At 39.5% G+C, this 15,516-nt stretch overlaps 1 protein-coding gene across 1 annotated transcript; it reads left to right on the top strand.

Moving 5' to 3' along the window:
• Positions 1-1,912: 1,912 nt before the first annotated feature.
• Positions 1,913-15,159, top strand: HTA9 (histone H2A protein 9). The gene is made up of 2 exons (XM_089145282.1): positions 1,913-2,133; positions 14,307-15,159. Exons 1-2 carry the CDS (start codon positions 2,026-2,028, stop codon positions 14,601-14,603), a joined length of 405 nt encoding a protein of 134 aa, XP_089001408.1. The 5' UTR covers positions 1,913-2,025; the 3' UTR covers positions 14,604-15,159.
• Positions 15,160-15,516: the final 357 nt, after the last annotated feature.

Here is a 15,516-nt window from a genome sequence, read left to right as displayed (position 1 = left end):
CTAGAGTGGGCCATTTTCCTCACCCCTCAATTTTTTGAAATTTTTGATTAATTACTTTAATTTTTACCTTTTTCTATGTTTTCAATCTCACTATTTGTCCCTGCGTAAATATTGAGAATAATTTTTAAAGATAAAAATAATGTGTATAAAAGTCATTCCTAGTTAGAAACTAATTCTTCGTTCCCTATTTATTCTATCATCTTTTCTTCATATTTATTTTCTTTTCTTTCTACTCAACCAACTCTGCATTGACTGACAACACTTTATTTCAATGCTATAAAACTCTGAGTAAATAGGTTACATACATAATTTAGAGCTATTTAAAACATCTAATCTTTGTTTGTTTGGATATCTTTGAAGTTCGCTTTTAAGTTATTATTATTATTTTAAAAAAAATAATATGCATTGTAAGTATGTATACAATTAATTGTATCTCCTGCTAAATATTGGGATTAAATGATGATGTCATCAGTTAACAAATATATTAGATACTCATTTTACCATTATTTCTTTAAAGGGTAAATTACATATAGATCCCATGAATTTCAAATTATAATATTACACTAACCATATTTTAGGAATTCTTATACTACTTTCTTTAGGTTAGTGTACTACATTATCATTTAACTTCAATAATTAATAGTAGAGGGACATTTGTAAAAAAAATTTCAAGTGTAGTAGATATAATTGATTCAAAATTCAGGGGATTTGTACGTAATTTTATTTGAAGAAAAATGGTAAAATAGGTATTCAATATATTTGTTAACCAATGACATCATCATTTAACTCCAACACTTAACAACAGGGGATATTTGTAATTGTCTTTGTTCTTTTTTTAGGGTAATAGATGTAATTCATTTGAAATCTAGGTGGTCTATATTTAATTTACCTTAAAAAATAAATATCACTTACCTCCCTTTTTAGTTGATCAAATAGTAATTGGACTTCTTCATAGTTAGATGATATCATTTATCTCACCATTTATTTGGCAAATGTATCAAACACCTCTATTTTATAATTTTTTAAAAAATTTTGATTCTATTTTTACCATCGAATTTATTTTGTTAAAAATTAGAGCTGATTTCTACCGTAGCTGAACAGACGTGAATATATTAACTGAACGACTCTAAATTTCTACTGTCAGATCTATTGACTAAATTTGATTCGTTTGATAAAATCATATTTTTTCTCATATTACTTATAGGTTAATTAAGATAACCTCCTATCATCAGTTAAATTTTCAGGAAAAAAAGAAAAAAGAAAAAAATTGTCCGTTCAAAACTAATGATCAGCTAAATTATTCACACGTCCATTCAGCTACACTTTTAATTGAATATAATTTAGAATTTCAAGTGTAAAATTAATAGAAAAGAAAAATCATTATCATATAAGAACGAGTTAAAGTACCAACGGGTGTTGGTCCAAGTGGTAAGCAGCTTGGTCCGCTTAAGATAGGTTTCGGTATCGAATCCTTGTGGATGCAAAAAATCCTCGCTGGGAGACTCACCCACACAGCTAGTGTGTGACGCGGGTCGAACACCGGGGGTTGGCAAACCAAAAAAAAAAAAAAACGAGTTAAAGTGTCGTTGTCAAACTAAGGGGCGAGTCACGTGATATTTACCCAAAAATAATAAATCCTTTAGGCGGGAAAACGCGTTAACAAACCGACTGGGGTTCCCTGATTATTCACAAAAGTACCCCTAGGAGATGCTTTGTTACCGCGTGCGGATTGGCCGCGCTCTTAGACAAATGTGCCCCGCATGGACCCGTGAACCGGACTCCGGAAGCCCAGTGGAGTCCGTGGGGACTCGTAATTTATAAATTTGTATTTGTCCTTTACCGTCATTTCGTATAGCGGAACTGTTGCATAACTTAGCTTTCGCCATTGTATTCGATTTACGGCTCATCACACTCTCTCCCGCTCCCGACTCCCTGGTTCTCTCTGTCGCTCTCTCTTCCCTTCGACTGCTATTGGGTTCGTAATTCGTAAATCGTCATCTATAGCTCTAATCTTTTGAGGTAGAGATGTCTGGAAAAGGCGCTAAAGGTTTGATAATGGGGAAATCGTCTGCCCTGAGCAAGGATAAAGATAAGAAGAAAGCCGTTTCTCGTTCTTCTCGAGCTGGCCTTCAGGTTCATTATTTATCTCTTTCCCTGCTGCTCGTCATTCATCTTTGGGTTCGGTTATCTCTCTTTGACTCGTTTTTTTTAATGGGTTTTGTCGTTGGTTGAGATCGAGAAAGGGCCTCTGGTTTTATATATTTTTTCATTTTCCCCGCTTGTTTAGAATGTTTGGCGGCTTTTCCGGATTGATAGTATTGTGCGTTTTAGTTCATAATATTCGGATTGTAGGCGTCAAGCAGGACGCAGCGAAGAAAGATGGTGTTGTAGAAAGGTTTTTTTTGGTGAAGTTTGGATAGATTGCTAAATGTTGAAATGGAGGACAATAATCTTGGATGTGTTTTATAAGACTGAACATGTTTGATTGCAGTTGATTACATTTTCTTGCGAGGATTGCCTTTATTTATTTTATTTTTTATTCTTCAGCAGTCTTCGTTTAGAACTTTTTTACTCAACCTCTAGATTTCCTGGATGATAGAGTACTGATTCTCATCCATGTGGGATCTGTTCAAATGAATGCACGAACGAGAAAAATACAAGCAAACAGTCACACTCGACCTCAGGACTTATTTGATGTAATTTGGCACGAAATCCTAAATTCACTTATCAGAAACAGTCCGTTAACACAGACTTATTTTGCTATACCTTTTGTTTCTAACCAAGGTTTTCCACATAGCTTAACCGTATACAAGATAAATACTAATCGTGTAGGCCACTACATAATACAAGATACACAACCCAACAAATCTCCACCTTAGCTAGGATTTTACAAGCCACCGAAGAAGAATGATGTTGATGCAGTTTCTGTATACTCCCCTGTTGCCTTTGCCTATCTACCACTCCCAAACTGGCAAGGCCTACACCCTTGCTCAGGGTTCCTGCAATCGGCATGGCTCATTGCTGCATGATATTATACTAACCTACTGCTGTCATATGATTGACGGGTCAATGTCACTCACAAGATCCATAGCAAAAGAGACTTATTCATTACCTGAACTGTGAAAGCAGGATAAGGCTGTGTATGCTATGACCCTCCCTATATCCCATGATGTTGAGAGTGTTATGCACTAGTTATACCTTTTGTTAAGTTTCCATTTTAAACTACCTGCGTTAACTTGTCATCTATTAGCATCTCTTGCCCGAGTTTCAATGTTAGATCTAGCTGTTTCAACGCTACAATTCTTTAGTGGTTCTTGACCATCTGTCCCCAAAATGGCAACCATTTTCCCACTTGAAGAAAACACCAATTCTAGATGGGCGTTCAAAATCTCTTGAATCTAGTGTTCCTAGTGAAATCAAAATGTTCTTTAAAACTGATACATGCCTGACCCCAGATAAAATTGACAAAATCCAATCAAACATGTGGGTCTGTATAGTCTAAATTCTAACAATATTGTTCTTAACATTATTTACTTGATTGACCATGCCCCATTATCACATGCATGAACGGTAGCAACTTCACACACATGAACTGAAGAACCAAGATACATTGAAATTTCCATACTTGATGAAGTAGTGAAAAAAAAGAGGTTCCCATCCTTATGTAACTTTTTCATGCTAGAAAATTGGATGATTTACATTCATTCGCCTATTTGTCATTAAGCTTGGGATAATTATTTCTTAAATTACCTTCCTCATCATAAATATGAGAAATTGTTCTGTGGCTTTTGGACTTGGAGCCTAGTCTCTCATTTGACTTGCATCTGCTTTGATGACCACCTGTAACCAAGCCATTGCTCTTCTCTATTGTCCCCTCACCACTATTTATCCTCTGTGTCCAATTCATCATCAAAATGACAATTACTTTATCAACTTCGAGGGTGTCCTTACTAGCCAACAGAGTTTTCACAATGTGATCATATGAAGGAGGTAGTGTCTTTTTGACTTGACATATAGTGTGAACAACTCCATCAATATCTTGTTGAAACTTGAAATCATGTTAATGCACCTCAAATTGCACTCCCTTTGACAACCAAATAGAATTTGAGTTCTTGACCCCCAAAAAACAGCAGTCGAGTTGTTTTTAAAATTTTAAAAACAATTGGTTTGTCAATGACCTGTTTTCCAGTTTAACCAAACTTTCTCCAATTTTGCCAACCTGATGACCTTGTGAAGAGTGTCGTTGGATTATTATCTAATGTAAGTGAGAATGAATTTACCAAGATAACCAGTCACCGGCCAAAATTAGATCCCAGAGTTGGGTGAATTTCTGCAACTAACTGCAAAACAATCTGATTAGGACAAGATCCTCCTCGAGTTCACCTACTGGTTAGGTGTACAAATCCTCAAAACATGATCATAATCCACCTGCTAGATGTAGAGTTACTGGGCTGATACCATAGTTAGTAAGTTAAACCAAAATTGGAAGGTCTGAAAGCTGAGGCAAACAGAGGTCAGTGACATTGTCAATACCACATTAGAAAGTAAGTATGTATTTGGTATGATTATTCATTCTCAGTTTTTCATGTGTATGTATGATACTTGTTTTTATTTAAAAGACAGAAAAGCCCTCCAAAATAGGCATAAAGGAATTTGTATGGCCACATTAATGAGCATGTGCTGATATGTCCCAAATTTGAGGGTAAAAGCATCATATTCTCATTATATTAGAAACACCAATTGCTCCTCCTCCTTCCTGTCTGCACTTCCTTCATCTTCCTTGTTTTGGAAAAAGAAGCCCCCCCCCCCCCCCTAATGTGATGGAATTAAGCATTTCCTTCATAGCTTCACCCATACCATTCTTACTCTGAAATTTTATCAGGTCCATTTCTTACAAGGAAATGGATGGATCAATGACACGTGTCTATGAGTCACATCAAAGGTTTGAGATTAAATTTTGTATTTTCTAAATTGAATCTCAACCTTTTGATGTGGTTGATGGACACGTGTCCTTCATCCAGAGGGAAATGGATGGTAAAATTCCTTCTTACCCCTTCTCTGTAAGCAGGTCACAGACCCTTTTCCCAGTTCCAGATTTTGTTCTTTTGTGGCAGAGACAGTTGCGGCAGTTAGGCATTGAGCTTATCATCTATGCTGCCAGCAGGATTCTATGCCATTTTAAATGCTGCAATTTTGTGTTTCTGTTCCTATGGTGCTGATTTCTGAGTTTCCACCAAAGAAGTTGAATCTGCCAAAGCTGCCCTAGTATGATGCAGTGTAAAATTCATTGCGTCAAGTCTTGCGTGTAATATTGTCTTCTTATACAAGTTGTACTTAGGTTACAATTGATACGTTCCTTGTTTAACATATAAATCTGTTGGAAGAGAAATACATAATTAGGTCGGGATAATGATGAAGAGAAAGAGGGAGAGGTGATTACAACAAAAAGGCTACAACAATTATTGGATTGAAAATGTTGCTGAAAGGCTGTTACTCTAATAAAGCAATGGCAAAGCAAGGCAATGATGTTTTGCCACAAAAAGCCTGGTCATTGTAGCTTTTGTTCTTCTCTGACTATACCTCTTACCTGAATTTCAGATTTTGTTTTTCTTCTTCAATGATGATCTGGATTCCAGATTCCAGATATCATTCTTCTTCTTCAATTCTACCTTTGATTTATATCCAGATGCCATTTTTTCTTCTATGACATCATTTATGTCCTCATCTTACATTTTAAGCTGTCCAAAACTCAAATTAAAGGTCGTAGATTTGGATAGTCTGTGCACAACCTCTGCACCCTGTGACTGTTTCTGAGTGAAATTGGGAAGGAATACTGGGGTAGGGGGAATCTCTTCACCTACCACATACAAGGGTTTTGTATCATTTCTTCAAAAATGTTATAAAACTAGTCACATTGCCAAACATATTTTTGTTCTAAGATCAAATTATTCAAGTAGTTAGCAAAAAGTTTCTAGTTTTTGTCAAAAATGTTATTTCGGTAAACCTTTTCTTTGAAATTGACCAATTCTTAACTTTGATTGTTTAGCTGTTGGCCTTCCAGTAGGAGTCTCCAACTAATACCTGTCTAAGTTCTAAATCTCTAAAATAGTTTAGGTCATCCACCTGGAAGGAATTCATGGGTGATTATTATCTTCCCTATCAGCTACTAAACTTCCTTCTGTCATCATTTTTACCAATAAACTCATCAATAGGACTGATGCAAGCATCCATGGCAAACTGCTGTGCACCCTCCTGTAGCATGAAAATCTCATGGTTAAATAAGTTATCTGGGTATAAATGTGAAGTTGAGGAAGTGCTGTATTTTATAAAAATAATAACTGATCGACATGATGAATTTTTTTTTCTATGTATTTGATTGCCAGTTGCCACCAAAATTTTGGTTCAGTTGGCTGTAGTTTAAGTGAGTGTGATGATGATGGATTTTTTGGTAGGGATTCTGGTGTAACAGTAATTTGGAACTAGTTGCTGCGTTAATGAATGCCATTGTTCAGATTTCTCTTTATTTGCAGTAAGGGAGTGTTTGAGTGTCTTCTATGCTAATATTTTGGGTGTCTTGTTCACATGTACATGTGATGGGTTCTCATGTATTACCTTATGTTATCATATGTTTCTATTATGTTGTGCCTTGTTTTATGGTGATCCTTCCCATTATGTTATCATCTATCTTGTTTGTGCTCCTTCCCTGCTTCTTCCCTCTAAGTTAATCATTCATGTCTCTTCTTTCTGAATATTTTGACTCTGGCAGGACTGCCAATTCCCTTTCTGATGGTACTCTCGACTAACCTTGTGAGTAGACACATTGAAAGTATATGATGACACAGCACAATTTGGCATGTTTTCTAATTCATTGTCTTCCGTTGCTTATTTTCCATTTTCCCGTTGTGCTAATCCAATTATCATCATTTAAGAGAGAAATATTTTCTCGTAATGGAAACACCAACTTGGATTGGATGGTGGCTGATAGCATTTTTTTCCAGTGGGAAGTCTCAAACTTACCAAGGTCAGGTTTGGGCCTGAGTTTAGGCTTTTGACAGCCTGGCCATGCTTTAATGGTACTCTGGTTTGTTTGTATATGTAAGGGTTCATATCTAGAACTTAAGAATCTCTGAAAGATTGAGGTGATTTAGTGGTATGTTAAAGCTTCCGAGGTGCTTTATTAAGTGAATCTGACAGGACCAACTGTGCCCACAAACAAGGTGGTGGAGCACACCATTTGAGTTTGCTGAAATGAAACTGTGTTTTTGGTGCTAGAGGAGAGGGAGAGAAGAGGAACATGATGGGTAAATCTTCTTGAGAGATGGTGAATGGGCCAACCACCAGGAGTGATCTCTCAGAGATTATTAAGAAGACATACATTTAGTCCTGCTTGTGATGCAATAGTACTTATAGAACGATATGTCAGATATTTTATTTGGGAATGAAGGTGATAAGCTCCAGCACAACAGAATTCCCAATGATGGAAAAAGTAAGAAAATAAAGAATGGCAAGAAATTAACCTGGATTACCTAGAGTCCTGTGCTCCCCAGCAGTGATTCTGCTGCAAAAACATTCATGAGTTCTTCCCTGTTGCACAATAACCCCTCCCTGCCCAATTCAGCCATTCAATTTCCCATTACCGAATTGCATAAATGTCCCTATCTTTGCATAGCACCTCAGGCATAGATTCATGTAACCAATGGCCCATCAACACCTCCCCCCATGAGTCTCACTTTGTCCTGAAGGTGGAAGTCAGGAAACTTCTGATTCATTTCAAAGTAGTCCTCTCAACTATTTTCACAGTGTGACAAATGTTTCCATTTGATACAAAACCTGTAGCAATCCTTGGTGAGATTAAATGAATGTGAGTAGCTCTTCAGGCGTGAGGCAGACTCCGAGTCTCCAGCCAAGCAGGTTGGCAGTGGTTGTGACTGTATACCTTGTCTGATGACTTTCTTCTGCTGGGATACACGAAAAACCAGGTGAATTCATGAGGTGGCTGACAATTGTAGCCTGTAGGCTACAGGTCCTATCCTTTGTATAATTGGATGACGGCCATAGAAATCGATGACTGTGCTTCTCATTGGGTCTGTGAGCAGGTTTCTTAAAGCGATAACGCTGTAACTTGAGAAAAACTGCATTTCCCACATTATAAGAAACTTCTCACCAATGCTGGTTGTTGGGATTGTCGAACTCATCTCCCCACCTCTCGCTGGGGGGGGGGGGGGGGGGCGGGGGGGGAGTTGGGGGGGGTTTTTTTTATGGTGGGAGGGGAAAAAAAATTGTGTCTCGGGGGGGGGGGGGGGGGGTCCCCCAACCCACACCCCCCCGGAAAAAACCCCCCCCCCCCCCCCACAAAAACACCCCCCCCCCCCTGGTTGGTGGGGGGGTTCCCCCCCCGCGCGACTAGTAGGTTGGCTTTTACTTCATCCAAAACTCTGTCTCGCTCCTTTAGGTGTGTGTCAACCTCACCAACCTTGGTAGGCTGCCCATTCCAACAGAGCAATGTTGGAGGCTCTTGTCCATACACAGCTGAGAAGGGTTCATCTTAGTGGAAGTATGATGTGCGGTATTATACCAATACTAGGCTGCGCAAGCCAATTTGTCCAATCCTGGGGCTGCCGGGCACAAAGCATCACAAGTAAATATCCAAATATCTGTTAACTACCTCCGTTTGGCCATCCGTCTGGTGGTGTTGAGTACCAACAATCTTGAACAGTTCGAACCAGAAATTACTTAAGGATAGTCGGTCTTCATTGGAGACCACAAGACGAGGTACACCATGCAGCTTGACAACTTCTCTGCTGAATTGTATTGCCTCATCACTTGCTATGTTGGGATGGGACAGTAATGCAAAATGCCCATACTTAACCTGTCTACCACAATTAGTATTGTATCACCCCCTCCCCCTCCCTTTGTCTTAAGCACCCCACTAATGAAGTTGATAAAACCCTACTAATACCTCCCAAAATCAATACAAAAATGCAAGAAATATATTGATAAACTGGTTTTGATGGTGCTAGTCACCCCCACACCTCACGGTGTTCCCTCGGCCTACGGCTGCCCAAGAACTCTCATAAAACATTCTATACCCTCTCCAGTCACTTGTCCCTCTATTTATAACCCTCAACTAACCCTAATTCTTTCTCTCTCTCCTCCACATGGCCTCATCCTAGGGTCCTAACACTACCAGCCCCTCGAAAATCACCTTGTCCTCAAGGTGATGGAAAATTGAAGCTTAGTCTTGACATGCTTGTCACACAGCCTAACAAATTCAGCAAAATGCGTAGGATCCATAGTAGACCCATCTCCCAAGATGCAATGGATGCGAACAATGTTGATTTCCATAGTCACTTATCGTAGTTGTGAGAATCTTGTTGTCCATTACCCGTGATCAGATCTTGACGGAAAGAGAAACTCTAAAATCCGTGGTCCAATAAACCCATTTGGTGGGAACGCAAATGCGAATAGGACACCGAGGTCACCCAAGTCAACCAACAGGGTTTTCTTTCAGCAAACCAAATACCTTAGGAAGCATCTCTGCGTGGAAATACATTTCCGTCCGTAATATAGAGCTAGGAGATGGATGTGAGGTGCCCAACTCAAGCAATATGTCCCAAACGCTGCTGCTCTGATGCATTTCAGGCACTGATTCGATGGAAAAGCACTGAAATCTAGAGTGTGCGACCTATTGTTTTTGCAGTTTTCACTGGAGTCAAGTTTTGAATCGAGGATTCTTTCGAAGGACCAAGGTTTGCTATGCTAGAATCCCACAGCCTCTCTGTTGGAGAAACCGGCACATCTCCCACCAGCGTTAGACTCCGTCGGTAATAAGTAAAACATCATTGATTGTTGGCATTTCTCGGTCGACTTCCTTCCATCCCCCATCGTGGCTGCAAGTAACAGCTTCTCAAACTCAATCGCTACAGCCCCGATGTTGCCCTCTCCCTTTCCGTTGAGATTTTCCGATGTTGAAGCCGCCTCCCTTTCTGTTTTGATTTTCCGAGGTTGAAGACGATGCCTCCCTAACTTGCTGGTTTGGTTGGATCATTCTTTGGTAAATGCGTGGTTCGAATTAATGTTAGGTGTGGGTCATGGTCCAACTGAGGTATTTGGGTCCAAATTTTGAATAAGATATATTGGGTTGTGTTGTGATGAAATGGGCCACGCCCGAGTGGGTCTTTTGAATCGGTGGGGTTCAGACACTTAAACCCATGAGTGTAAAAGGATAGACTCGGTATTGGGTTAACGGAATGGGTTGGGCTTAATAGAATGAGCTGGGCCCATACTCCATAGTGTTGCTACTGACCTTCTATACCTCTACTTGTCATCGCATCTTGAAGTAACAGTAGGATATTGTGTTTCCACTCCAGTCCGGTAGCTACCCTCACCCGAACCTCTCTTTTTCTTTCTCCTCCATGTTCGGTGAAACACAACTTCTGTCGCCGGCAGCACTCCGCCCTCCGATCGATGCTTTCTTCCGACCTTGCTTACATCTAATACATGGCATTTTTCAACGTGCACTTTCGAATCGACTTCGGCTACACTTGTCTCAACCACAACACTATGGTTGTCCGAAGCTGAGATGGATTTCTTGTCATGCCCATCTCTGAAATTCATTCTTAAGTCCTCAGTGAAGCTCGCCCAATCCAATTTCGGCTAGCATCTCTTGTAGACCCAATCTATCGCATCATCTTTCCAAATGTTCGAGAGCTACTGTGAGCTAATGTTCTTGCTCAATCTGATGTTGCCAACAGATGAGCTTGACTTCAATCAACCAAACCTATGCTCGTTTTTCACCGGAAAATAGTGACAATACCATTTTGCCTCCCTAGGATCGACATTGCTCTGATGCCAGTTGATAAAACCCTACTAATACCTCCCAAAATCAATACAAAAATGCAAGAAATATATTGATAAACTGGTTTTGATGGTGCCAGTCACCCCCACACCTCACAGTGTTCCCTCAGCCTACGGCTGCCCAAGAACTCTCATAAAACATTCCTTACCCTCTCCACTCACTTGTCCCTCTATTTATAACCCTCAACTAACCCCAATTCTCTCTCTCTCCTCCACATGGCCTCATCCTAGGGTCCTAACAGAAGTCCATGCTGATGTCCTCCCACACACGCTTGGGAATTAGTAAGGGATGGATAAGTCCCATGGGACTCATGGACTGATGTTTGTTTCATTGGCAACTGTCATAGGCAACCACAAATTCACAAGTGATTCTTTTCATGCTAACCCAATACATCACAGCCCCAATGTGCTTGCAGGTCCTGAGAAAGTGGAAATGTCCTCCATATGGAGTGGAGTGGAACTCAGTAACTTGGGAATTAAGGGAGAGTCTTCCACTACCCCTGGCATTTCTTTGTAGTACAACTCCATTCTTCAGTTGGTACTTAGGGTGATTAGATGAACCCTTAACACAAGTCTTGTATGATGACTCGGTAACAAGGATGACTGCCAACTTTCTCAATCAGCTGCTCACCTTCTCACCAAATGTTGGTTGTAAGTGTATACAACTGAGATTCCCGTTGGGGTTGTCGTGACAAGGTGTTACCAGCCATGTCCTCTATTCCTGGTTTTTTTATAATCTCAAAGTTGTAGTCCAGTAACTTAATAACCCTTTTTGCTGATCTGTAGCCACCACTTTTAGCTCCAAGAGGTACTTCAGACTGCATTTATCTGTTCTGACTTTGAATCCTTGACCTGTAATGTTACAGCAAGAACAATCGCCATGAGCTCCTTCTCATATAGATGGAAAAATAAGAAAATAAAGAGCAGCAAGAAACTAACCTGAATTACCTAGAGTCCAGTGCTCCTCAGCAGTGATCTGCTGACAAAAACCCTCGCAAGTTCTTCCCTGTTGCGCACAAACCCCTCCCAGCCCAATTCAGCCATTCAATTACCCATAACCAAATTGTGTAACTTCCCATCTTTGCTCTCCATGTGTCCCCTCTGATGCTTCTTATTCTCTTTATTCTTTTTTATTGTTTCTCACTTTCTCTTATTCAATTGCTGGCTTAACTACTCAGAAGGCCTAGCACCACAAGCATAGACTCGTGGCATAGACTTGTGTAACCAGTGTCCCATCAAAAGGTGTTTACTCAAGGACTTCATCTGGACAATATTAAGGCAAGAGAAGGGGGTACTGATTTATGCCCTTGCTGTCTTGCAATTGGGCTGCTGAATTGCTTAGCCTTTGTGTTTCACTTTAAGGTGATTCTTGAAATTCTCTATTTCAGGTGTTTCTGGTTATTTAACAGTTTGCTGAGTGCTATCCTCAATATTGCCTGTTTCGATTTGCATCTCTCATGGATGCATGTTCTCTTCTTACATATGAAAAAAATATCTGACTAAGCCTCTGGAATATTTATTTGGCATGCTTTTACCTCATTACCCAATTACCAGACTGTGGCCAACCTCACCCAAAGTGAGCAAGGGTTGTTTGAGTGAATGTTATGTATCTTCAATCGTCTTACATTTTATGCTTCCCTGTCTTGATTGAATGACGGGGGAGGGCCTCGGTGCACTGGTCAGTGGACCACAGTTGTAGCCTGAAGACAAGGTATCGGAGCAGCCTCTCAGCAGTAATTGCTGGGTAAGGTCGTGTAGGAAAGTCTCCTCCGGACTCTGCTTGTGCTGAAGCATTTGGCACCAGCTTAGTCCTTTGTCTTGATTGAATGATTAAATTTGGTTCTCTAATTATTGAAGCATAAATTATAATGGCTGCTGAAATTAAGAGTCTGAAGAAGCAAGATATTAATTAGAGTTGCAGAGGCAAACATGTTATAACGTGTTAGTAAATTTTGCATCTCCACACTTTTAGGCAATGTACTTCCTGTTTTATCTTCCCAAGCATTTATTTGGACCAAAGCTCTGTTGATGGCCAGGTTTGGGATGGGGACCCACTTTTATTTGGTTACTTGCATAAATATGTTATTAATTTGGGTTCATTTTTACTTCCTGAAATAGGAAAATGTTTTCTATTTTAAACATCAAGGTAAAAATGTTACCAAGGATTCCTGACTAGAGAGGAAAGTGTCATGCATGTGTTTTAACGCCTAAGGTATTCCATGGTTTCCCAAATGTCGGTGAGCCTTCAAGGAATGGCTGAAGAGATAATGATAGTATGGCATAGATCAAGAAACCAAAGCCAGTAGAAGAGTGACAGTAAAGTAATTGATGAAACATTATGCTTTGGAGGTGAGCAACAGATGCCAGAAAAGAGGAAGAGAAGGTTATCTAGGGTTTCTAGAAATCTTGGCAATAGATGAACTCCTACTCTTCATTAGGAGTATGTAATAATTGACCTGAGAAATAATGACTTCTAAGGATCACTTGGCTCAAAATTCAACACACTCATGCGGAAAGATATTGGATTTTAATATAGAATCTGCAGGGTGAATATTCAACAGCCAAATAATGACGAACAAGCCTTTCATCATGCAGTTGTGCTGCTCAACAGGTTATGGTTGCGGTTGTCATCTTGATTTTTGGATCCTATTATTTGCACTAGTGATTGCAAAATGAAATAAACCTGGGGTACAGGTTACTTATTGATTGCAAAATGAAATAAACCACTTAAATGCCTAAAGAACTTGGAAGCTCTGGATGCAAATTAAGACATTATGCTTTGTAATTGCAATATTTGCAGTTTTTTGGTTATCCACCACCCAAATATTAGAAACTAGTTTTTAGGGTGTTGGTTTGTTGCTTCAGTTTTGCAAATTGTTAGCTACATTGCAAATATTCACTTGGGATGACACTTGTTTCTGGATTTATCGATTTGTGGTCATGGGTTGTTTTGTGATACCTGAATATATGTTTTCTTGGTTCATTACTTAGTTGCTGTGAAGTACGTATTTTCCTTTCACCAAAAAAAGGTACCTATTGTCCCAATTTTTTAGGCTTTTGGTTCCTGGCAAGGAAATCCATAGATACTTATTAGTAGGATAAAGGGAAGTGTGAAAATCATTTTCTTGGTTTTTCACTTTTGGACCTGTTTTTCCTTTTACCATGCTTCTAAACTTCTTGGGTTGGTTATGCTGATGAATATTCCTCAGTATTGACTCAGTTTTTGTGCACACATATATTTGCCTACTGTGTGCGTGTATTTGTTGTCGAATTTTTTCACTTTTCCTTATTCAATAAAATTCATTATTTATGGTACGTTTTCTGGAATTGTGCTGCAATTAGCCTAATAGCACTTGTTAGTTATATTATGCATTTAATACTTGTTGGGTTAATTATGCTGTCATATGTTCCTCAGTATTGACTCAGTTTTTGTGAACCTGATATTGCAGTTCCCGGTTGGTCGGATCCATCGTCTGCTCAAGTCAAGAATTGCTGCAAATGGCAGGGTGGGAGCGACAGCTGCTGTATATACTGCAGCAATATTGGAGTATCTGACTGCTGAAGTCTTGGAGCTTGCAGGTAATGCAAGCAAGGATTTAAAGGTGAAACGAATTACTCCCAGGCACTTGCAGCTTGCAATTCGAGGAGACGAAGAACTAGATACTCTGATCAAAGGAACAATAGCTGGCGGAGGTGTGATCCCTCACATTCACAAGTCTCTAATCAACAAGTCTTCAAAGGATTAAACAATCACCCACCTCTTATACTGTTATACCATGCATACTATCATCATTGGGGAGAGTGCTTTAGGATCCATTTTAATCTCCATTCACATCTGAGGATCTTTTATTGGTGGAAGTTCCTTCTCCACATCGGCCGTTGCAATGACATTTGTTTGTCCTCTTATTTTTTTCTTCTTTAAGGATGGCATAAAGACTTGGTTTATCTCCATTTTAAGTGGGATCCTTCCAAACCATTGTGGATGACATTGTTGGCAATATTTTCTTATCATTTCCCTTTTAAAATGCCTATTTTGCTTTGGAATTTGTTGCAACTGGTATTTGCGGCAGGGGAAGGTGGGCTCCGGCGGAAGAGGGGTTTTCTGGTAGGGGACAATGGGCAAAAAGATTTTCCGGCATGGGTGGTGATTTCCGGTGAAGGTGGGCCGTTTCCGGGTGAGGTGTAAAAGGTTGGGTATGAGAAGGTTTAAGAAGGATATTTATGTCATTTGACTTTAATGAGGATAATTGATATTTTACACAAGTTAATGGAATCTTGGATGAAATATTATGAGTGTCTAATTTATAATTTTGAAAGTGCAATTTGTAATTTAAGGCACTAAAGCATGCAACTCAGATTTTAAGTGTACAGTCTGGTTTACAGCTTAAAATGAGAAAGATGCCAGGAAACAACGCCCCTTGTTGGATTCTCACCTGCTGTCAACCAATTGTTTCCCTTGTCGGATTCTCACTTGCTGTCAACCAACTGTTGATCTTGCGAATACCTTTAAGAAAATGGGTCTTAACCAAGAAGCCAGTATAAATTAGGTTGTTTTGAATCAAGTGGAATTGGGATTGGATTTTGATCAGGTTCTTACAAGTTGGCAAATCAAATCATGTTGTTACCATTAACATGAGACTCGGTGGAAATTTGCTGATT

The sequence above is a fragment of the Hakea prostrata genome, chromosome 2 (genome assembly GCF_041222555.1).
Source record: "Hakea prostrata isolate BN-2017 chromosome 2, UWA_Hpros_2, whole genome shotgun sequence".
Classification (NCBI taxonomy): Eukaryota; Viridiplantae; Streptophyta; class Magnoliopsida; order Proteales; family Proteaceae; genus Hakea; species Hakea prostrata.
This window is presented reverse-complemented; position numbering and strand designations above follow the sequence as displayed.

Excerpts from the sequence above, each read along its gene's own strand:
- HTA9 (XM_089145282.1), top strand. The coding sequence starts at position 2,026 with ATGTCTGGAAAAGGCGCTAAAGGTTTGATAATGGGGAAATCGTCTGCC. Across the intron at positions 2,134-14,306 it reads CTTCTCGAGCTGGCCTTCAG|TTCCCGGTTGGTCGGATCCA; the intron begins GTTCATTATTTA and ends CTGATATTGCAG.